Source organism: Coccomyxa subellipsoidea (assembly GCF_000258705.1).
Source record: "Coccomyxa subellipsoidea C-169, whole genome shotgun sequence".
Classification (NCBI taxonomy): Eukaryota; Viridiplantae; Chlorophyta; class Trebouxiophyceae; family Coccomyxaceae; genus Coccomyxa; species Coccomyxa subellipsoidea.
Window position 1 is genome coordinate 1,006,200 of NW_005178037.1, and position 23,315 is coordinate 1,029,514.

Genomic DNA, 23,315 nt, shown 5'->3' on the forward strand with positions numbered 1-23,315 from the left:
GCATGAATGACATGGCCGATAGCCCTAGCAGTCTCCCAGGAAGTCTCCTAAGAGGTTGCATTTTGCAGGGACTCTGTGGGCCTGTTCGAGGCTGAACAACGTACACTGGCTTCGAATCTGGGAGCTTGGGGCTGTGAGATGGCTGGCAGAAGCGCACAGCCCACAGCAGCACCTTGATCGTCTGCGGTGGATTGAGATCAGGATGCCAGAGGCTGCAACTGGCCAAGAGAGTGCTTGGTTTGCATGTTTCCTTGCCCAACCTCCCACGCTGCCGTGCTGTCATGCACCATGGGCACCCTGTCTTGGTTTCCTCCCATGGGCCACTTGAAGCACCTGAACATCACTTTCCAGAGTGGTCCTGGAGATGTCTGCCAGGCCCTCGCTTGTGCAGGGTGCCTGGTGACACTTCGCCTGGCCTGCGGGCCCGTAGGAGGGGTCATTGAAGTTCCTGAGCTTCAGTTGGGTCCTTTGCTCGCCTTGCAAACTCTTGTACTGATGGCTTCCCACCTGCTGAGCTGCGTGTGAGGAATATTGTGATGTGCATCTGTTGCATGCTGGTACGGGCACCAGGCTCTGGGGAAATATGTCAAGCCAGATCAAGATGATCTGCTTTGACGCTCCGCCATTACTTTCTGGTGTGCCCCGCCTGTCAATATTTGCGCAAGCTGCACACTGTGCGCCTCTATGTCACTGGTCTTGGGAGTTCTGGGACAATGACATCTTTGCAGCCCCTGGCTCATGTGCGGCGTACTTTCATTCATGGAGGCGACTTATTTCTTAGGATTCCAAGCAAAGTTTTTCGGGAATGCGCAAGGTTCATTAGCAGTAAGGCAGGAGGGGTGCTTGTACTGTGCTTTGATGATATTCTAAATTTTGTGGAGACAGTCCCTCAATGCGGCTTTGATCATGACAGCACAAAGGGATCCTGGCTCACGGAACTTTGCTCGGCCTTGAGAAGCAGGGGGATTCATTTGGGAGACCGGCGGGTCACCAAAGAGAAGTTTGATCTATTATTCTGAAGAGTATACCCCGCACTTTGCGCATTGTTGTTGTGGAGCTTGCAATCAATGTCTGAAGCGCAGTGTAAATGTTTTCTAGCTTTGTTGCCAACAGGCGCTTGCTGAAGCAAAACCTCCTGATGCATGACTAGAATGAGACGTATGGTAAAGCAGGTGCTATTGTGCAACCTTAATCAGCGCCCTTAAATTTCTCACTGCATTTGTGGCTAGCATGCGAGCGCTCATCCATAGTCATTGCAATCGTGAATTTGTGCCCATGCCTTTGAACATTATCCCGGTCGAGTAGCCGCTCAAATTGACATCATGCTGATGTGTTTACAGTATACTGAGGGCAATGGGATGTCTTGTTTCACTTTTCAAACCTTCTACAGTGAGCATGCTTTGGTCACTGTTGCACAACAATGTCTAATGATCTCAACGATCCCTTGAAACACAGATCCTCACAGAACCTCACGTTCAACACTTCAATCTCTTGAACACCGTCACCAGCAAATGCCTGACGGCAAATAGCCGACAGGATCTTTTCAATTTGGCCGTGAAAGACCAAATTATGGAACACACTCAATTGCATTCCACCTCAAAGGCTAGCGTTGAGGCACGCCCCACGGTGGCGGAGCACCGTGCTGTGGGAAGCCGCCGGCATTTAGTGCCTGCACCACAGGAGAACCGGCTCAGACTGGACTCACATGCACAACATGACGCAGCGCTTGTCAACACCCAACGACAGACATGAGAGACACCATGTAGACTTTGAGGCATGAGTGTCGTGCCTGCATTGGTGGCGGCGGCGGTGCAAAGCCGTTGGGCGCAGCAGGAGGAGGGCCCGCCATTCCCGGGGGCGGCGCCGGGGGAGCATCCCTTGCCTAAAACCACAAGCGCTGATCCATCAGCGACGCTCAAAATCGCTTGATATTCACACTAGCAAGCCCTTGTTATTCATAGAATGTGTATGCTAGGCAAGGCACATGAGAGCAGAGATTTCCATACAACTATTTTATTACACGCTTTCCCAGCAAAAGGCAAGGTATGTCTCGCAGACAAGCTGAAGTTGAGGGCTGCCACAATCCTGCCCCTTGATGGACTCGCCGGATCCAAGCAGGACCAAATCAACGTGGGCACGGTGCTCAGTATATATACTGCGCCCCGCCTAACTTTCAAATGGCATTCATCATTCTACACACCTGGGGCATCATGCTGTTGGCTGGGCCGCTGGAGGGCCCGATGCGCTGCTGGTGCGCCTTGAAGGGCAGCTGCAGCGAGTACACCTTGCTGTCTGCATCCCTGCGCGCCACACCAGCCCCACTGATACTATTCTTCATATCAAACCTCCCTCCCAGGCGCCAATAATTTATCATCATGCCACCTGCTGCCTTCACCCTAGATGTGGCGGCTCCCCCATCATGGCACAGGAGCACCAGAGGGAGAGAAGACAGGTATGGAGAAGTCAAACCAAAGCACTCTCAATCCACACAGAAAATTGGACGCTCCCACAATGCACCCCAACATGCATGAAGAATCGCACACAAGCCGATGCATAAGCAGGGGGCCGCACCAGTTGTTGAAGAAGCGGGCGGTGCGGTCGACCTCCATGTTGGGCACCTTGAAGGCGATGACCTCATATGGCTCGGCAGCAAACAGCAGGTACTGGTACGCCTTGTCCGAGGCCTCCTTCTTCTGCTCAAACGCGCTCATGAACCGGTGCCGCGGCTTCTCCCCCTCGTCTATCTCCGGGTACTCGACCTGCGCGCAGCACCCAGGACTTCTCAGTAATTTTGTGACACTTGACAGCACTTCACCAAGCTGAAAATGCAACATGAGCTTTCTCAATGCTACATCCTAATTTTCTACATGGCGACAAGTTTGCATGAAGCTGGTTGCTGGACTGAGCGAGGATCCTCTCTCCTTCCATGCTGGTGTATGACGCTCAGGCTTGGATGACGAAGGGACCCCACTCACACCAGCAACAGGGAAGCAGGTTAATAGCCTTTACATGCATGGCAGGCTCCAGACAGCCAGGCAGTTGTAGTCAAGCAGCAATGCATCTGTCCTGGGCCCCACCTGAAAGAGCAGCGACCGCTGGTCTGCTTCTGGGTCGTACTGTTTGGTGACCCTGTACCCCGGCCGCCCGATCTTGACCGTCTTTTTCACGGCCGACCTCCTCTGCGGCTGCGGCTGCGCCGGCTTGTCTACTGCTTCCCTCGCTGCACGCTTTGCCATGTTCTGCTGATGCCGCTTTCCCTGTTGGCGTACACACACCTCTTATCAATGAGAAAGCGCTCCTTCCTGGCTGGACTTAGTTAGTCTGGCCAATGGCGGTTGCCGTGCATCGGTGAAGATGTGAGAAGATCCGCATCGGAAAGAAGTTGCAGTAAGGGACGTGCAGGTGAGCACATGCCTGTGTGTGTGCAAGGTAGTTCCCTTCGTTGTTGTGTAGTGTGAGGCAGAGCCTGCACTCATACTGGCCCAGGTGGTTGCGCATGAAGTAGGGATCCTTTGACAGATCGATGGTCTCCAGCGCAAGCCGCCGTAACCGCTCCCTTCTGTCGATGGCCTGGAGAACAACAAGAGACAGGTGCTTGTTTGGAGACCAGACTGAGGTGCTCAGGTGTGCTGACATTAAGCAGGACACATTCGACCACCAAGACCCAATCACGATGTTAACTTTAGTGGTTGGTTTTCACGTGTTCAGCTGATGATGAGTTCAGAATTTCCTAAAGCCAGGGCTTCTACACAAAAACTGCCGTTCACAGATCAACAGACCATCAATTTCTAGCAGGTGCACAAAATCATGAGTAGGTCTCGGATTTCACTTCCACACACCTCATTCTGTGCTGACGCGTGCCCACCAGAGCCAACCTTGCTGCCATGCTCTCTTGCGTCCAGAAAACTCATCCTGGCTGGCGCAGGTGGGAGTGCTCAGGAAGCGCTCAAGATAATGCGCCTTCCCCGATATCAAGGATTCAAAGAATTTGAGATCAAAATACTTCGATTCAAAGACTGTCTTGAGACAGGCGAGGAGCAAAGAAAGTATAGCTTTAGCTCTGAGAGCGATGTGGTACCGATGTAACGATGTACTGTTACTGGAGGTTTATTCCAAGCTTTGCTATAAATTTTTCTTTCCTACTCTTCACTGCAATCAATAACTTTCAGTGATCTATGTTTTTGGCAGAGCAATGTGAATGCGCTACTTATAGAGACATCCACCCTTTAGGGCCTCTTTAAATGTTTGTGGACCCCTTTCATATTAGGGTCAGCTGCCCTTCAATCAGAAAGCAGATTTCTCTGCATGCTGCAGGCTTCTTTAATGCTATCACTACACGATTATGCAACTGCTGCAGCAGATCTCCACGGGGTTGAGCATCACTGCCATGAGCTGCAGCTGCCAGTGGCGAGACCCGCCGGCGGTCCATCCTTAGTGACTAAAGAATTTGCAGTCCGTGCACGTGATCGATCCGTGATATCAGGAGGATCAGCCATGATGGACCATGAGGATTGCCTAATACGGTAACATATGCTTACCTGTGCTGGTCTTATGGCTACTATTGCTTACACGTGCAAGATGAACTAAGTCCTTAGGTGTGCCTCAGTGAGCATCTGCCCAGAGTTTCTTCAAAAAAACAACCAGCTTAGCATATGCATGCATGTTTGCCTCAACCACCGAGTAGGAGCATGCTGCCCATGCCAGGTGAGCATCACTCAGCCTCGTTACTGATCAACGTACCCTGCAGGATACGCCCGCCGTCAACATAGACCTCACAATCCCATTGTAATTGTTGACATCAGATGCTTCACCACAAAATGCATGGCTGCACCAGGAAATACACTGCAACGGCAGGAACAACGATCAGGTCTCTCGCGGCGCGCCCGACAGGATCTCTTCTCTTGCGCGCGCGGCTTCCTCCTGTAGCCGGGCCAACTGGGCCTTCTGCTCGGCGCTCAAGCTCTGCAGCACGTCCTCTGGAATGTCTCCGCTGCCCTCCGGAAGGTCTGCATTGCCGCGCAGCATGCTCAGGTATCGCTGCCACTCCTGCACGAATGCGCTCCACTGCGCGGGCGTCGTCTTGGCGTCCCTGTGCCGCCGGAACTCCTCCTTGGCGTACGAATTGCCCATCACCCGCAGCGGCGGCGGCAGCACGCTCGCATGCGCGCGCAAGATCTGGCGATACAGCTGCAGCAGCCCCCTGTGCCACGCAAAGGAGTGTGAGCCCTCAACTGTCACATGGCGCACCCTCAGCAATCGAAATGCAGATCCAGGATACATGGCATGCAGTCATCATGAGGAAGCATACTACCGTAGAACAAATCTTTATTCAATCACGCATCATGACGATATCTAGAAAGTAGCCATACGTGGCCATCCTTTTCACGGCTGACTTCCCAGTACATGATATACAGGAGGATGAACAAGCAGAAACTCACGCGGGGGCTGTCTTCGACATGACTATTTTACTTGGTGGTGCTGCCCCCCGTGAGAGCTCCAAGCTGCTGGTTCTCAAACTCCACTAGTTGCTGTTCACGGTCCATCTCGATGATGAGGGGCACCAGGAGCACAAGGCAGCAGGTGGCTGTAATCCAGCCAGCTCTTCCTGTTGACTTTGCAAGCTTCCAGGCAACTGTCCTTGCTGAAGACACCGCTCCTTGGATTGTGTTCACAGCCTTGTTCTGCTGGCCTTTTGACGGCTCGATCCTTGCCTTTGCCATAACACCTTCCTGAAATTTATTCTTCTGAATACATTCACTTCAACCACTTAGCTTGGGTCCAGGCCAATGATCGTGGCAACTCGAATTTCCAGCTGCATCGCATTCCTAGGGTTTCCAGCCAAGCGCCAGCATGGCTGTAGGGCAAAGCTGCAGATATGAAATCAAGTACAAGATTTCTGAGACCACAGCGCACAATTGGGTGTCCAACGCTCATCTTCGAGTCGCAGACTCGCCTCATAGCTTCAAGATGCAGACACTTTGCGGGCATTGAGCGTTGATTACTAGGATTGGTGGAGGCGACATCGCCTCTCTACGTGCTGCTCTCAAGGCACTTGATACAACGAGCAGTAGCTGATTGTGCAAAGAATTACGGATTTCTCAAGCATAAAGGCATTTTCAACCCTCCTTAATTCAGTACGTTCACGCTTCCTCTATGCCCCACTTGCACATGCCGATGGGCTTGAAGGTCTAGCTTCGAAAACGATCTCAGCAAATTGATGAACGCGTTTTCAATGCATTCCAGTCTAATACTGTGCGATCTACCGGCGGGATCGCTGGAAACGGCCAGCAGAAGCCAGCTTATGGGGAGCCAGTCGCCTGCCGCTCTCCAGCCACATGCATGCAAGCAGCAATTGCAGCAGATGAAGACTCTGCGGCAAAAACATGCTCCGTTCAAGGCCGAACAGAGGGGGCCCAGACAGTGGCTGGGCAGCAGATGCAGAGGAACATGCATGCGGCCGATCGCGCTGGCACCGGGTATGTGCTTTGACGCAGCGTGTCAAGCAGCCATGGACAGAGCATTCCTGACCGCCACGACCATCCCCCTACTGGGCCTGGCGGGCGCTGTCGCGTACAAGTACCGGCCAGCGGCTTGGCAGAAATCTGAGGGGAAGCAGGTGCGGCCTGAATCCAGACCTCCTTCGTCCTGCGCTAACCCACACTGGACTGCTCTCACCAGGGTACAATAAATGTCCATTAAAGACGACACGAAGCAGCATACTGCATGGATTTGAGATGACGTGATGAATTTTTGGTTGACAATCAAGCCCGAGTGATCATCAGTGAATTCACATCTTCTGTTGCTCTGGTCAAAATCAGTCGAGGAGGCAAATCAGCTAAGGTAATAATGTTTTTGCTGTGTGCAGGTGATAGAGGACCCGGGGACGGGGGCGGTGTTTGAGGGGAAGGCGGGTGCGCGGCCGGAGCTGGACCGGCGGGGGCAGCTGGCGTGGCGCGCGCTCTCGTACCAGCAGTGGCCCGTCGAGGCCGGGTCCGAGGGCGACCGCGTGCGAATCCATGTCGGCCCTGTCAACGCCCTCGAGCCCCGCACCTTCGTCTTCACCAGGTGCTGTGCTAGATCGGCCCCCTTGACATCCCCCTGCTGGATGTGAGCAGCCCCACCGAGACAGCTGGCGCTCTCGATGTCAATGCATGCAATGACCGAGCATGCATTGTAAGCGTTTTCTGAAGCGTCAAGATGCCTAGGTTGCATGTCCGCCTGTCTTTTGAGTGGCTAGCTGAGATGTCTCTGCATTGCGCTGCCAAGATGCTGCAGTTTCAGCGCCGCTGCCGAGGCTGGGAAAGGGATGCGAGGAGTATGTGAAATGATGACATGTACGCTTGCGCAGGACACTATCGCAGCCGAGCAAGGTGCTCGGGGTGAGCCTGCCGCGGCCGATGGGGGTGGTGCTGGAGGAGGACACGCGCCGCGGCCGAGTCGTCGTCGGCGGCTTCCTCGAGGGGTCCGTCGCCGAGAAGCGCGCCAAGGTGGCCACCGAGGTCCCCCCTGCATGGCTATTCTGTGCCGTTTCTGAAAACTTGCATCGTACAGCTGATTCTCGTGCTCTTTCTGCGCTCCTCTTGGCTTGTCATTACGAAACTAGCTCTGCTCTGTGGCGGGACGCAGCAGATGTTATGTGTGGAGGAGATTCTGTGTGAGGTGTGGTGACTCTGGTGGTTGGAATAGGTGGCGAAGCTGAACCGGGTGCTGGAGGACAGCAGCGTGATGGCGGGGGATGTGCTGCGCGGCTTCACCTGCACCAATTTCGTCTACCAGACGCAGGCACTCTTTGGGGCCAAGGCGCCTCAGAGGACCATCGTGCTGTACGGAGCCGACAAACAGAAATGGCCTCAGGCGAGCTCGCAGCTCCCAATGTTAGCAGTGCACTTGTAACGCTAGCTTGCAAACTGTCTCTTCAGTCTCAAAATGTTTGATAGTTTCCAATGGGCTACAGCATGATGAAATAATGGCATGCCCTAAAGGTGATAGGGGCGCTGAGGAAAGGGGACAAGTCAGATGGGAATGTGACGCTGGGCAAAATTGTGCTGCTGCCAGTGTCAGAGCACGTGCGAGGGTCTGTGTGCTGCACGCAGAAAAATCCCCCCCCGCACCCCTTCACTTGTGCTGCCTTCAAAATGCTCAAATTGCAGGTGCATTTCGTTGCTGCCACAGTCAGAGAGAGGGAATACAATCATTGGATGCAGGCAAGCGCGGCTCTGGGGGCTGGGGATGCGGCGGAGGCGGAGCGGCTGGCGCGGAGTGCGCTGGAAGTGCGGCGGCAGTCGCTGGGCCCCGGCAGCAAGGAGGCCGCCGCCGCCATGTGCACCCTCTCCGGCGCCCTGCGCGAACTCGGCAGGTGCGGCCCTGGGCCACTTTTGCCGCCAAATCACATAACATAACACACTGTCTCAGGCAAGTTCAGTTGGCAGTAAAGGGTGACCCAGCTCTTCTGACACCAGCTGATCTGTGTCCATTCATGTGCCATAAATGCATGGCAAATTCTGAAGGCGAAGGGCTGCCTGCTCCCGTGCGGAGCATATTTAGGATCCTATGCATTTGCAAGGCTGCCTCGCCTTTTCCGCTTTGCCATGTGCTGTGCACATGGGTGTGGCAAGTTGGGGGTGAGCTTGTGGAGGGCATGAGCCAACAACTGGACGCTGCATCAGACATGCAAGAACTGGAAGCCTGTAGTTTGAGAGAGAGAGCGTGAGAAAGGCAGGGAGGGAGGGACAGAGCAGGGTCACATGGGTACATCATTTCATCACACTGAAGATGAACTTGCAAGTGTATTGCAGGTATGGGGAGGCAGAGGAAATGGCGCGGATGAGTTTGGAGGTGCGCGAGTTCCAGTGCGGCGCCGAGTCGCTGCCGGCCGCCGCCTCTCTCGCCGCGCTCGCCGCTGTTCTCGCGGCCACGCAAAGGCCTGCCGACGCCGAAGCCCTCGCTCGCCGCTGCCTCAAGATCCGGTGCGCCAGTGCAAGCAACGTCGCAGTGCTGTGTCAGCTGTGCTGATTTGTGTAAGCGGATCTCCACGGCTGTTAGACACCAGCATCGTGGCAAGTCGTGTCAGAGCCTCAACCAATGCCGCAAGTTTCAAACCCCCGCCGCTCATCACTATAAGTGTTGTTGGCTTCAGCAGCTGGCACAGGCGAAAGCAATGCTGGCAGAAGCACAACCGGTGTAGCCAGCGCAAAGGAATTGGCCTGATAGCTGAGCAGTTGTCTTTATAGGCTTTGTCAGAGCCCTCATTAGCTGGGCATCATGTGATCTGTGTGACTGCATTGATCATGGTGATCTATCCATGCATATGTAGTGATTTAGTGGGAGATGTGGCAGGGAGGCCAGGGCAGGAGCGGGCAAGCTTGAGTGCGCAGCGGCCGAGAATCTGCTGGGGGATATTCTGAGGGGTGCCGGCGCCAAACAGCGCGCGGCCGAGGCGGAAGCTGCCTACCGCAGCTGCCTGGCCACCCGAGAGAAGCTGCTGGGGCTGCACCACCCGGACGTGGCCATTGCACTGCTGGGTGCGCTGTTCTTCATATAATCAAATTTGCACCATGCAGCCGTAAAAGAAGCCCTGATAGCTATCATTAACTCCCAGTGAAATGTTGCGTATTTGCTGAATGCAATACGCTTGAATAAAAAAAAATCAAATATGACAGCTTGCTAGCACGCTCTGTCTGTAAGAAGAATATACGGTATATGAGGAAACTTTGCATGTTTGCTTTTGTCTTCAATGCACATTGTTGAAGACCCGACAGGGCAGTATGTCACTAATGGCATGGCTAGTTGGGAACAAGACTCTTGACTGGGGTCATGCATTGTACAGGGCTGGGTCTGGCAGTGGCTGCGGGTGACCAGCCTGACATGGCGCGCCCCATACTGCAGAGAGCTTTGGGCCTGCTGCAGAAAACTCTCGGCCAACAGCACCCCCTCACCATGCATGCAGCCTCTGCCTTTCAGTCTTGCTAAAAGTAGCATACAGTGCATTTCTTGCAGGCAATGTCCAGCAGTACATTCCTTCACTTACATATGAGTACTTTAGCAACACAGTGCCTGTGTTCAGGCTTCTTGTTAGTGCAGTTGATGTCCCAGAAAGTCACCAGGCAATGTCACAAGGTGAGTATTGTGTAATATCTTCCAACACTTCAACTAGACTGGGCCCATTTTCTCTGAGGAGCGAAGCTCTGATAGTACAAAAAAGGTGGTGCCACATGCAACTCAGTGTCTGGTGTGCACTACTATAAGTCTCCTCAGTAGTCAAATCTGGCAGTCTTTGCTTCAGTCGCATCTGCATCCTGCCTCTCCAGCCTCCTCTCCACTGAGAACGCCAAGATGAAGTAGGGTTTGCAGAACTTTCTGGGGGCACTTTTGTGTTGATGCGCCCCAGCGGTGTGATAATTTTGGGTATGCATGAGACTGGGTGTGGCAAGGGTGCATTCCGCGCCTGCAGCATGAGCGCAGTGGCCACGTTTGGGTTGGTGGGCCCGAGGGCCTGCTCCAGGATGGACACAGCGGCGCTGCACAGCGGCTCAGCCTCCTTGTACCTGCGTGCAAACTTCCATGCTTCCAGGGTCTGCATACCTTTCTGTTGTACTGTGCCATCCCCCCACGACATAATGGAAGAGGTTGCATGCATATCCAGCCATATCCAAAATTACTCCAAGTCTGCAGAAGTGTGGTTGGGGCTGTCACTGCCCCAGTGGACTTCTAAAGTCTTCTCTGCCAGCGTTTTAACACCCGGTGCTCATACAATAGGCAAAATTCGGTGCGAGTGGCTCTACCTGGCGTGGTCACGCAGGGTGTCGGCCAGGGCGAGCATGGCGGCGGCGATTTCTGGGTGGTTGGGAGGGAACGCGCGCTGCTTGGCCTCCAGCGCCACGCGCGCATACGTCAGCGCCTCCCCGCGCCGCCCAGCCGCCCGCAGCAGCGCTGCCAACGCCACATAATTGCCCGCCACCTGCGCGCCTCCCATGTTTTCGCTTTATTGCCTGGTTTCCAGCTAGTCGCTGGTCATGACGTGCTATTCGCAGACCTATAGAAGAGTCCGCAGTGTGCAACGGAATATCAACCAGAAAGCCCGCGAGCGAGTATTTGTGGCCGATCATGGCCATGAGCCACTTAGACGGCAATGCTTCTGCCAGCCAGAAGAGCTTGACAGACACCACCACTGGCGGGGGCGCGATGCATACATACACCAGGGTATTTCCCGTCCCCGTCTGCCCAGAGATAAGGAGACACTAGGAGGGTGCATGGGGCTTGGAGGTTAGACGAATGCTCGCGCACCATGGGGTGGTCTGGGCCAAGGGCGTCCTCGCGAATGGACAGCGCGCGCCGCAGCATCTCCTCAGCTTCCCCGTACTTGCCCTGCACCTGCATCAGCGCCGCCAGATTCGCCAGGGACAGCGCCACCTGCCACCACCACACACATTGCCTTGCACCATCCACCTTAACTTCAATTGCTGCACAAATTGCATTTGCAACCCACTGGCACATAGCTTGGTCATGGTTCGTCCAGCACGAATACCCACAGATTGTCCTCTCCTGCTAGAACAAGAGGAACGGCGCAAGTGGGCACACCAGCAAGACATTAGGCAGATGCGAATTGAAAGTGCAGGAGAAGCATTGTCTGACTAGGGAGACAACAGGCATTCTCTGATTGAGACTGCAGTAGAACCACTCTAACTATTCCCTCAGAGCATAGCCGTGCTTCAAAGGGTGAAGCTGCATGCGCGCCTGGGGATGGGTGGGTCCCATGGAGCGCTCTTTGATGGCGATGGCGCGAGAGTACAGCTGCTCGGCTTCTGCGTGGCGCCCCACGCTCTTCAACAGCACTGCCAGGTTGTTCAGGCACGCCGCCACCTCCGGGTGGCTTCCCCCCAGCGCAGCCTCCCTCATGTCCAGCACCTGCGCGCACATGGGGGCACATGCTGTCAGCCCAGCCCGTGCTGACATCACAACGCACTGGACAAATCTTTTTCATCATAATGCATGCACACAACCCCATGGCTCAAATGGCCCACCAGTGAGATGAGGTCTCATGTCCAGCACCTGCGCGCATGTGCCGTCAGCCAAGCAGCAGCCATGTTGCTGCGATTCCACATGCGGAGCGTACTAGCAACCGGACTGGGTGTTCTCTACATGGGCATTTTCAGGTCGTCAAAAAGCAGTGAACCTGCTTCTCTGAGAGCTGCTGGATCCCAGAGTGGAAATGCTTGGGCAGAGGGGGACCTTTCCGATGAGGACAACTTTATAATTTCACCTTCATGTCAGGGTGGGGTCCTTACCGTGCGGTAAACCGTCTCGGCCTCGGCGAATTTGGACATGGCTTTGAGCAGGCCGGCCGTATTGGCCATTGTTGTCGCCACTTCTGGGTGTGTGGGACCCAGCTGCATCACCTGTGCACATGCTTGCAGTCAGCATGTGCATGCATGGGTGAAAGTCAAAAAAAGAGATAGGACAGGAGGACCTGTCCTTGTGTGAGCATGAGTGTAGACAAGTTTCTTACAATGCTTTGAAAGGGCTTGCCTGTATGTCGTAGGCCCTTGCGTACAGATCCTGGGCCTCTTCCAGCTGGCCCATCTTGTAGTGCACAACTGCCAGCGCTGCAAAAAGGACACCAACATTTTTTCACGCTTCTTGCGCATTGCCCTGCCACCTTGCACTTGTCTAACAGCATGCATGCAGAGATTCAAAATGACACAGATGCCGCCAATGGCATGCTCAGCACAAAGTGTACACGGCACAGCATTGAAAATTGGCATGCTCGGCAGGTAGCAGGGAACACCGTTGCAGACGCAGGCGAGGTCAGGGTGGTCGGGGTGCAGCTGGGACTCCAGCAGGGCCAATGATTGGCGCAGTGGCTGCTCCGCCTCGGCCCACAGCCCCTGGTCGCTCAGTGCACAGCCCACCTGCCACTGCGCCTGACCCGCCCCTAGCGCGTACCCTGCCGCCTCCGCCAACCCCTGCACCGCCTGCCAGCAACCCCAACAACCCCTACTGTTCACTTGGCAGCATCTGATTGCTGGAAAATGTAACATGAAAATGGAGATCTGAAACATGCTTGAGTGGACAACCACAAGGGCTGGTACCACCACCAAAAGTAAATAGCTAACATCTGAGAATTGCTGCCAGGAAATCATGTCTCTTTCGATGTGTCCTGTGCCTGACAACTTGCATGTATGTTAGGACCATGTGACAGGAAATGAATAATAGCACAAACAGAAACTGTGGCGGCAAGGTCGGACCTCGCAGAAGGCCTGACGTTGAGAGAGGTCCAGGCGGGGAGCGAGGAGGGGCATGCAGTGCCACACGATGGCCGCGTACGCATGCGCCGACAACTGCGACGGCTGCTCCAATGCCCACGCCAGCACCTTTTGCGCACCATTTCAAAACCCCTCGCTTCTCTTCGCTTAGCTGCTTGGATGTCTGAGCATCACTCCCTGCCTTCTTGATCTTGGGACTCTGTATCCAATCCTAGTCACTCTGCACACATCCTGCCTTGTTTCTCTACAATTATTTTAAAGTGTTCGTATTCGAGCGTGAATGACGACTTCGAACAATATTTTGATTGTACCTCGGTGACGGCCGGCTGCGCGCGGTCGAGCAGCCGCGCGGCCGTCACCGGCGCGTTGGCCGCATGCAGCTCCATCGCGGCGCCCAGCTCTCGCGCAAAGTACTCCACCAGGCCCGTTCTGCAACATACGAGCGATCAGGCACAGATATTGCTGGATTCTGCAAAGTTCTAGCCGGCCCATATTTTTGATGCTCGCTGCAGTGCGCAGCTATATGCGAGTCCTTGCACACTTATGGCTTAGCAAATGGATGCCACAGGTGAGATGAGGTGTGTGGGTCGTTTCGAGAATATACTGAACATTTTTGCCAGGTCCAGGTGTTGATACCAATTCATTGCCACTATTTGACACGAGCCAGGCAGACAATTTATATGCAGAGCAGTGGAGACCAGGCGCCGTACAGACCTACCTGGCAGCAGCGTGGCCGAGCCCGAGCTCGTCGGCCAGCGCGCACGCCGCATCGCGCACCGACGCATGCATCTCCCACCGCGCCTCCTCCGATGCTATGCCACCGCCCGGCCCCGTGGCGGTCAGCAGCCCGGCCCGGACCAGAGCGCGGAGCCGGCCGCGCGCCTGCGCCGGCGCGGCCGACAGCCCGAGAAGCTTTGCGGCAGGGCCAAAGCTGAAGCTGCCAGGCAGCAGCGCCAGCAACACAAATGCGTGCAGCACTTCCTCCTCCAGACTGCATGCCATTCCGCGCACCAGCCTGCACATCATCACACTTACGACATATGTTCCATTTCTTAGCGACTAGGTACGTTTAAGCAATACCTTTATCATGGCTTACAAATCTTTTCGGTTCTTGCGCTTCCTCCACCGGTCGTATGCATGCCTATTAGCACATGCAAATGCAATATAAATTGTATGCTGTTCCTATGAAGGCTGCCGCTGGAATAAAAGAAGCAGCCCAACTCGCCTCCACCACACGGTATGATGTGACTGGTAAAATGGCTGAAGAAGAAAGGATGCTCCAGCTGCAGCATCATGCGTTGGCTGTCAGCTGCTTTCAGTCCAATTCTTAGCTGAGGCCATGCATGCTGCATTATAACACCCTTGTGTGATACACAGCAGCTAGGACGCTCCTTCTGGGATTGACTGCGAGTTAACTAGTATTCACAAAGGGCAAACAAGGGAGGCACGCACATTTCGAGTGCGGTGCAGCCGTCTTCTGGGCAGGTGAGGGCGGTGTGCACCATTTTGGCGGGCATCATGTCATTGTTCAGTGCCGTGCCCGATAGTTGCAGCAGCAGCGGTGACCCCCCACATGCCGCGGCTATCTTTGACAGCCACGCCTGCTGATGAACCTGATTGCCCCGTACCGCACCCATCAGATTGAATTTTATGCTCAAATCAGATATCAGATATCAGAAATCAGATATCAGACATCAGATATGCAACAACGATTCAGGAAAGTACATTGATGTGCACGTAGAGTGCTGGCGATCTGGATTGGCAGACATGGCAGGAGAAGGACTTTGGTGGCTGTTGTATATGTGGAGGCGGGAAAAGTGTACCTGTGGATGAAGCTGCCGCAGCAGCTGCAGGGAAGCTGGCAGCTGCAGCGCCTTGAGGCTGTACACGGCTGTGTTTAGTTTGGGCAGGGGCAGCGGCTCCTCTGCGCAGATGATGACCTGCAGCTGTGTGCCCACCTGCAGAAGAGTTGTCTTTTAATGCTTGCATGAGCTTGTATGAGCTTACATGTATGTATTCAGAGTGGAAACAGGAGCTCGAATTAAGCTTATCCCTGTGCATGGTATCTTGACATCAGTGGCTGTTGACCGCTGCAAGACTTGTAAAGTTGCCAGTCAGTCACATGAGCGGTGTTTGATACTCTGAGCAAGGCCCCTGCTCATCCATTTGTTTGGTCTTATGACATCACTAATTGACGATGGATCACACTGAGGAGGAAAATAATCTGGTCATTTAAGTGCATGGGCAGTGTGTGATACCTTGAGCAGGCGTTGGAGCAGGTGGGTGAGGTGAGCGGTGACGTTAGCTGGCGGGCAGGCGGGCAGGCGGATAATCAGGCCCATGGGCAGCGCCTGGTTGCGCGTGAGCCACGCCTGCAGCAGCGATGCATCCGGCGACTCCGAGGGAATCCCAAACGCTGCACAGCGCACCACACCACCTCAGTACCTCAGCACACCTTCCCTGGTGCATGACAATCTACCGCATAGTGTTAAGTATAAGTACCTATCCTGTGTAAATTATGGTTTGAGCATCTCTCAGCCCAAGAGCCTCCACATAGTGTAGACTTGCGTGGTCACTTAGAGACAGTGAGTGCATGCATCATGCACTTGGAGACCAAGACCTTGTATTGCAGGCAACGATATGAAAAATGTGGCTGTGGGATTTTCTGCAATGCATGGGTTGCGCGCACCAGCGAGCAGCTGGAAAGCAGCTTCCGAGGCTGACACCGCGCCCGCCATGTCAGCCCAGTACGCGTTCTCCCAATGCGCGCACGCCACAAGGTGCCTCGACGCTGCCAGTGCCAGCGTCGCCTTGCCTGCAACATTCTTCGAGTCTCACCCACTTTCTAGAGAAATATGTTGTGGAAACCGTTACAGTGCTCTGGACTCACAATGTCAACAGTGAAACAGAACATTGACAAGCTCAGGGCACTTTGCGACGGTGAGGTCAGCGCTTCACCTGCAATCCAGCAATCAGTATCAATCACCGGAGGCACTCTATGACTGCTGGGAACTCTCAATTGCATGCATGAGGCTAGGGTAAAAATAAGGATTGTAGAGGCGGAAGCACAGGCATGCATGGAGCTAGGGAAAGGACAGGGGGGCACCTTGGCCGGGGGGTCCGACGATGGCCACCGCCTGCGGGGGGTCCGAGCCATTAGTCAGCAGGCTGGCGACCTGTTCTACAGAGGCGTCCAGTCCAGCGAGCACTCTGCCGCTGGGCGCATGCGGCAGCCCCGTCACTGCCGGCGCATAGCTGCCGCTGCCGCCCTGGCCGGCTGTCAGCTTCCCCGCCCTCGCGCCACCCCTGCCCACAAGCATAATCAATTTTGCTGAATGAGCAGGCTGCTCTTAACAAGCTCTTCAGTATGTTTGTAAGTACTGATTCTTTCATAAGTCAGCAGTCTGTACTGAGGGAAATCTTGCAGACTTAATTCAAAAGGAGCAGAGTGCTCAGGGCAATAGGAGGAGCTGGGCTTTGTTTGTAATGGAAAGAAAGTTTGGACAAGCGTGAATCAGCTGAGCTTGGTGTGAGATCAAGAAGGGAGGGATTTGTCAAGCTGGGCTTGGAGGAAGAACACGACAAAAGGGGGAAAGCAGGAGAGGAGCAGCACCGGCTGAGGGAGCGCCACAGGGCGGCAGCCGAGAGAATGGCGTGGCAATTAGTGATGACGGTGCTGCCTGGCGCGAATGCAAAGTCGACTTCGACCGCCGTCAGCATGAGGGCGTTGCCGCGGCTGAGCGCCCTCTGCAGCAGCTCTCGGTTGGCCTTGGACACAAACACCTCGCTCAGCTCCGCCGCCGACACCCTGCACACAAAAGAAACAGTCCTTGTTTAGCACTCCCTTCATGTAAATGGCTGTGTGAAGCACCTGTCTATGTCCCTGAGCTGGCATGCAGAGCAGCATGAAAGGGGCAGCATTTGCTCGGAAGGTAGAGGGGGCAATTGACAAAAGCAATGAAGAATTACAGCCTGCCTGCTTCACATGCAAACAGTGCATTGCAAAAGAAATGTCTGAGACAGACCCACAGACTGTCTTCTCATGACATGCATGTTTGTGACATTATGACAAGTTGATGTAAGCAATGGTGCATTTAAAAAGCAATAACCTAGTCCTGTCATCGCACAACCTTTCGAGATCTTTGGGGAAGCGCGTCCAGAAGGCGTCCCAGGGTACTTCCTCGGCTGCGCCAAAGCAGCGCCGCCAGAACAGGCGCATGGCCGGCTGCCTTATCAGGCCGTGGGGCCCGGTCGCAGCGTTCCCTTCCGCCCATGCAGCCTCCAACGCCACCCTGTCCGGCAGCTCCATGCCAAGCGCCTGCGCAGAGGTCAGACTGCATGTGTGAAGAACTCACATGACACAGAACATCTTGTGTCTGTCAGTTGTGAAGTTATCGATACTGACATTGATAGAAATATTTTGCTTTCTCTGGTAGAAAGAAGTAATGAAATTGAAGAAGTATGACGGAACTATCACACGGCGCCGCATGCCGGCATGCGCAATCCAGAAGGCTTGCTGGGATTTGTCAAGCGTAGCTTTTCAGCAAATCTCATGACCAGAATTGGATGCAACAATCTTACAGCAAGTGGGTGTAGGCACCTTGGACAGGACGGGTTCAATGGCATGCAGAGCCAGTCCGAGAGATGTGCCTGCCTCTGCCTGGAAGGCACTTAAGCCCCCCACCGAGGCCAGGCGCTCTTTCAGGACGAAAGTGTCATCCACATTATCCTGCACGCACATGAAATTTTAGGAAGACTATTGATGGGTAGAATCGTGTGCCGGCTTAATCTGAAGCTTGATCTTAGGACCACGCACAGCTATTGGCAGGCAGCTCAGGCCGACCTGCTCTGCTTTCCTGGTGAGGCAGATGCCATGCTTGGCTGCCAATTTGCTCAAGGCAAACAAGAGTCCCTGAAAGGTTGGGAGGTCCCCTGTTGATGCTTGGACCCGAGCCAGCCAACCCCTGTTGACACCACAAGGGAAAAGTTGTTGCTGCCAATCAGGATTGAAGCCCAATGCAAATCACGGTTCAATCCTTTAAACATGATGCAGCGAACTGCAGCACAGTCCTCACATTATTGCCATATTCGGGGATGGTCAGGGACTCGCCTGGAAGAAAACTCCAAGAAGAAGCAGCACGCCTCCTCCAGCAAGGGCTCCAGCTCAATGAGCAGCTTCACATTGAGTTTGGAACCTGCTGTAAAAATTGCCGCCTGCAGCTCCTCAGCAGACTCTACTAAGGTGAGGCAGGCCCGGCCACAGTATATCGCTGCATTTGCAAGCCTGCACCGCACATCCAACTCTGTATGCTAAGATTGGCGGGGTGTGCCACTCGATCTGTGCTCGAGCTTGCAGTAAATGAAGCATGCTCCTTCAGGACTGCATGAGTGGAGAGATTGAGGAGATGAGGACACCTGTTGCACTGCAGCAGGAGCTGTATGACAGGCAAAGCCTGCACTGGAACATCACTCCGCATCTCCTGCAACTCATCCCGAATTTTCTGATGACCTCCTGCTTGTGGTAAGTGATCGTGATTGCACGGGTTTGCTGGATTTCTTCTGCCACAGGAGGAGCGCACCGTATGCAAACATTTGTCGCTATACATAACTACTTCGACTGGCTCTGCTAATTGGTAAACTTGACCCTTCAAGGTGTCATGATCAGTGTCCATGCTCACTCCCTGCAGGAGTGCACTTGTTAGCTTGTGTTGTGGGGCACATTACTGCCTTTCTAACAGTATGTGGTGTCTACTCATATCATACCATGCTGTTGTTTCTGCTGGCAGATGGGATGGGGTCATTGTCTTTCTCTGCTTCTTCATCCATCAGCAATAGCTCATCTCGCCTGTTTAGAAGCTGCATTCTTTGGAGTTTGCTGGCAACACCCTTATTAACCAGCGTCTGATCGCTGAGGTCTGCCAGCTGCTGCCCATTGAGACCCTGCCAACAAGCCTTCGCTATCACATCTGCATGACTAGCACCTGTCAAACGGAGTGCTGCTGCGCAATTTCGTTGGTACGAATGTTATCTGCTGATATTGTTGGTGTAGCCGAGGTGAACGCTTACCTCAAGGAGAGATTGCAGGTGGCAAAGAGTGGGCTGTCGCTGCAACCATTCGCAGACAGCTTGAGAGGTCCATAGATTCAACGGAGCCCCCATTCTTCCTGAAGCTTGAGGAGTACTCGGTTGTCCTGCTAATTTGTATTTACTTATTTGGCTACATGATGGAGCGATGCTAGAAGGGGAGCCGGTATCGCTACTAAATGGGGATGCTTTCGTCGGCAGAAGAATAGTTGTAGACGCATCCACGTGCCACTCACGCACGACAATCTAAGCAACTTACTTTACATCAACTTCTCCTTGAAATTCTGAGGAATATAGACGGCCGAGGTGACGGAGAGCGGATGTAACCGCAAACTCTAGCTTGCTCGTGCTAATTATTTTCTATCCCTTTCCTAGGGTTCCCAATACCCGAGGTCACAGTAGGGCCAACCCATTGCAGTCTGAATCTTGGCCCATACTTTCCTCTGCAGAACATAACATCCACTATGAGTCTCCGCTGATCAAAGGTACAGCCAGAGCCAGAGGTGCGCCAGTTTTACTATGACAGATTGGCCGAGCAGCGAACTGTGGCATCCAAGCTCTCCTCAAACGGCTGCCGCGATTTGGAAGACTGCAGTGTGCCAGAGTGCTGCTCATTATCACCTGCATGTGCCACATGTGGATGTTGAGATCACCAGTTAGTTTTCATCCATGTGCGCCAAAAACATAACCTGACACAGGACGGTCAAAATGGTTTGAAACAGATTGCTGGCTAGAGAAAATAATTAGAGCATCTCACAGGCAGGAACGCACCAAAGTACCAGCAGGCACTGTGAGCATGAGCTCTGCACCCGAGAGTCCATCACCAGGCAGCGGCCGCACCAAGAGGGGCCCATTATCTGGGGGCGCAAATTCTTTCTCAGGCTTCACGCATGCACTACATTTCCTTCAAGCTGTACTACACTTGGCACAGTCGCGTTCAATAATTTTCATTAATCATGAAGTTCACCTTCTGTGATATCATCCAGGGCAACCCATGCCTGCATCAGACAGTCCAAAAAGAACCGTGATCAGCTTTAGGCATTCCAAAATACTTGCACTACAACTCAGCAAGCACCACATGCGATTGAATGCTCAATCTTGCCATATGAGGGGAGCACTCACCGATATGTAAGGCTGTATCTCCACGTCACACTCTCCAAGCCAGTCACAGTCCCGATGCCATGGAAAAGCTGACGCTTCGCCAGCATGAGGCGGCTTTATAATATACTGCGCTGACACAAGAATCTTGCATGGATCCCCATTCGGCAATCTCGAGGTCATATAAAAATCATGATGCAGATTGCAGGAAGTCCTGATCACCTGATCATTGAAGATGCATGCCTCCCTTCCAAGCAGCTCTATGACGAGATCTTTCAATGGAGATACAAAGATGATGTCACATGTCCTTCTCAAAAGGGGCCATGCACTGCGGTGCTTCCGAAAGTCCGGCTGGCTGCAGGCAGTCAGTGGTCCGACCCCATTCGGTAGCGCCTCAAAGATGCAACCCCTGCATAGAAGTTTTGCATGATGAAATTCTTTGGTCTTAGATCAGCTATGGCAGGGATAGTCAGACTGAATGTAGATGGCTCACCTGTCAGTGACCCAGCCCCAGTCAGTTGCTGTATGAGCCCTTGATGAGTCTCTTGCAACCTCAAAGATGGTGTCGCACTCCTGAAAGGCAGAAAATTTGTTACCATTCACGTGGCTCACTCAACATTTAGATAGCTTTTAGAATCAACCGTCAGCCAAGCACCAATAGAACTCTGTTGTACGGGATAGATATCGCACTTGTCGTAGTGCGTCAAGCTCCTCCGGTCGCAAGAAATCTTTCACAATGGCGAGACCTTGTGCCTCGTATTCATGCTTGATTGCCTGGTGATCTTGTCTCATAAATTGGTGCGTGTTGCGAGGCCTCTTACATGCATGCGATTTGTCTCTGATTACGATTTCAAAGGAAGACTTTCATTGTCACTATACAGAAAAATTAGAATTTACTTTGTCCCTCCGACGATTCAGAATCTCGCGAGTCTTGAGCACCCGATTATTGCCTGCCCTCTGTACCTTTCTTGGACAATGGGTGTGGCCCTGAGTCTCGATGGGAAACAGTGAGGTCGTCTAGCAGATATGCATCTGACGTATCATCATTGAACCCAGCTTTTGATGTCGTCACTTATACTGGTAATGTCCTTATGAGCCCCTTTGACAGTACAGTATCATGCTGCAGCTTGCAGCACAACATGCGCACATACCGGCGCGGCGCCAGTGGCTGACATGCACACGGAGCGCAGCTGACGGCAAAAGTGATGATGACAAGTAAATCAATCAGGCATGTCAACTACTCAGCCGATACTGAGGGTTCAATGAAAAGCACTTGTAGGGAGCCTGAATGGTCCACTAGTGGTCCCTAAATTGCACTATTTGATGCAGCACTAAGCTGACACTGACTGAACCCTGTAAATTCTGAGAGAGTCTAGACTGAAAGCCTGTGCGTGTGCCTAGAGCCTACAATGTCACTCCCTCCTGGAAATGGCAGCTACCTCTCTCCCTCATCTCACAAACTGGAGAAATCATGCTCTACACGCTCATTTTGAAATTGAAGAAAAAATCAGGCATGCGGCTCGCAATGTTCTCAAAGTCGCTGTAGCTCAACCCAGCCCCCTCTGGGTCAATCTCCTGTCCAATCCGTTCATGTATCTGCATGACACATAGGTCAACCTCAAACATAGGACACTTCCAGTGAAGTAGTCTGAGCAACGTCGATCTTGCGTGCAAAGCCGACACAGTCACGCTGTCATGATGGCTTGCATCAGAAAGCTGCGGTCTAAATTGAAAGACAGTATGGTTTGCACCCAATAGAGCATCATGCAGCATTCCAGGATTGATCTGCAAGCAGCAGAGCCCTGCCTGAGTGATTTGCTCTTCTGTGAGCTTCTCGCCTCGCAGGATGGCAGAGTCGCGCCGTTTCCGCCGCGGCCGGCTGGTCTGCTGCTCTGGTGACTCATCGTCGTCCTCAATATTCAGGATCGCCATGTCAGCGTTTGTCAGCAGATGTACCCCTCTCTTTATGTCCCTGGGGCCTATTAAGTCATCACCTGGCACAGTCACAATGTGATGGCTTGATCATCAACAGTGTCGGTAAGAGAATGAACAGAAGTCCATAGCTTTAGGACTACATGCATCTGTGCAAAGCCATGGTGCTTGTTGAAAGAGGAAAATCAGGGGCTACTCACCATCAAAATCCCAGATGGCAAAGGCCCACACCATCTTTGTCTCCTGCGTTGCTCGGGGGCTAAAGACACTGAAGATGTTGACGAACTTCTGGAAATTGATCTCTCCGCTTCCATTCTCACTGAAGAGCTCAACTATCCTGGCTGCAAATGGGTTGCACTTCAGCTCATCCACCTTGAGCATCTCCTGCTCATGCAGCAATGCCAGTCCGACAGTTATGAGGGGAAGTTGCTCGTGATCTCAGTCTTGATCCTCTATCTCACCCCCACCAATTCTGTCACTGCAGAGTGACGATATCTTGCAACACTGCAGATCGTCATAGCAACAGAGGCTGACCTGCAATATGAGTGTACCGCTTCGATCGACATCTAAATGAGCAAATCGAGTCCAAAGCTTGAGCACTTCTCTCGAAGTGAACGGCGTCTCCCTGACAAAGCGCCGGACCTCCTCCCTCGGCAAGCTGTGAGTAGAGCAACAGCCACCAAACATCGCACCCCAGGGGTGCGCAGATCGAAGCTGCCTTTGATATAGGCGTTGGTCATTTGTCCACAAGCCGCTTGAATCCGTTTGGCAACGTCGCCCTCTCTTCTGGCGCCGTTGGATGCTATTTATAGCAGCTTCCAAGTTAGGCACGTCAAATCTTCGAGCCCCTCGACCGGCACCACAAAATGGATGCCCTGAAAACTTGGCATGGGCATGCATCAAGGGCTCGGGCACCTGTGCATAGCATCGGCAGACATA

The 23,315-nt window shown here is 53.4% G+C and overlaps 4 protein-coding genes across 4 annotated transcripts; 1 reads left to right on the forward strand and 3 right to left on the reverse strand.

Moving 5' to 3' along the window:
* Window positions 1-1,320: 1,320 nt before the first annotated feature.
* COCSUDRAFT_53193 (hypothetical protein) lies at window positions 1,321-4,142 on the reverse strand. The gene is made up of 7 exons (XM_005648505.1): window positions 3,840-4,142; window positions 3,415-3,570; window positions 3,078-3,257; window positions 2,572-2,759; window positions 2,201-2,300; window positions 1,790-1,882; window positions 1,321-1,669 (listed from the first exon to the last, which is right to left on the reverse strand). Exons 1-7 carry the CDS (start codon window positions 3,909-3,911, stop codon window positions 1,604-1,606), a joined length of 855 nt encoding a protein of 284 aa, XP_005648562.1. The 5' UTR covers window positions 3,912-4,142; the 3' UTR covers window positions 1,321-1,603.
* A 409-nt stretch (window positions 4,143-4,551) lies between these two features.
* On the reverse strand, window positions 4,552-5,750 carry COCSUDRAFT_47103 (ACN9-domain-containing protein). The gene is made up of 2 exons (XM_005648506.1): window positions 5,439-5,750; window positions 4,552-5,200 (listed from the first exon to the last, which is right to left on the reverse strand). Exons 1-2 carry the CDS (start codon window positions 5,456-5,458, stop codon window positions 4,864-4,866), a joined length of 357 nt encoding a protein of 118 aa, XP_005648563.1. The 5' UTR covers window positions 5,459-5,750; the 3' UTR covers window positions 4,552-4,863.
* Window positions 5,751-6,478: 728 nt separating this feature from the next.
* COCSUDRAFT_5564 (hypothetical protein) lies at window positions 6,479-7,848 on the forward strand (the record flags this gene model as incomplete). The annotated part of the gene is made up of 4 exons (XM_005648507.1): window positions 6,479-6,616; window positions 6,866-7,065; window positions 7,349-7,487; window positions 7,687-7,848. Coding segments are annotated over 4 exons (639 nt in total), but the record flags the coding sequence as incomplete, so codon positions are not given.
* Window positions 7,849-10,777: 2,929 nt separating this feature from the next.
* Window positions 10,778-23,116, reverse strand: COCSUDRAFT_47104 (hypothetical protein; the record flags this gene model as incomplete). The annotated part of the gene is made up of 26 exons (XM_005648508.1): window positions 10,778-10,957; window positions 11,070-11,216; window positions 11,284-11,409; window positions 11,818-11,904; window positions 12,285-12,395; window positions 12,744-12,971; window positions 13,245-13,370; window positions 13,574-13,691; window positions 13,981-14,277; window positions 14,715-14,875; window positions 15,086-15,220; window positions 15,521-15,678; window positions 15,952-16,077; window positions 16,369-16,568; window positions 16,876-17,070; window positions 17,393-17,580; window positions 17,863-17,991; window positions 19,026-19,202; window positions 19,891-19,967; window positions 20,314-20,344; window positions 20,469-20,573; window positions 20,667-20,853; window positions 20,938-21,017; window positions 22,182-22,438; window positions 22,577-22,760; window positions 23,069-23,116. 26 exons carry the CDS (start codon window positions 23,114-23,116, stop codon window positions 10,778-10,780), a joined length of 3,858 nt encoding a protein of 1,285 aa, XP_005648565.1.
* Window positions 23,117-23,315: the final 199 nt, after the last annotated feature.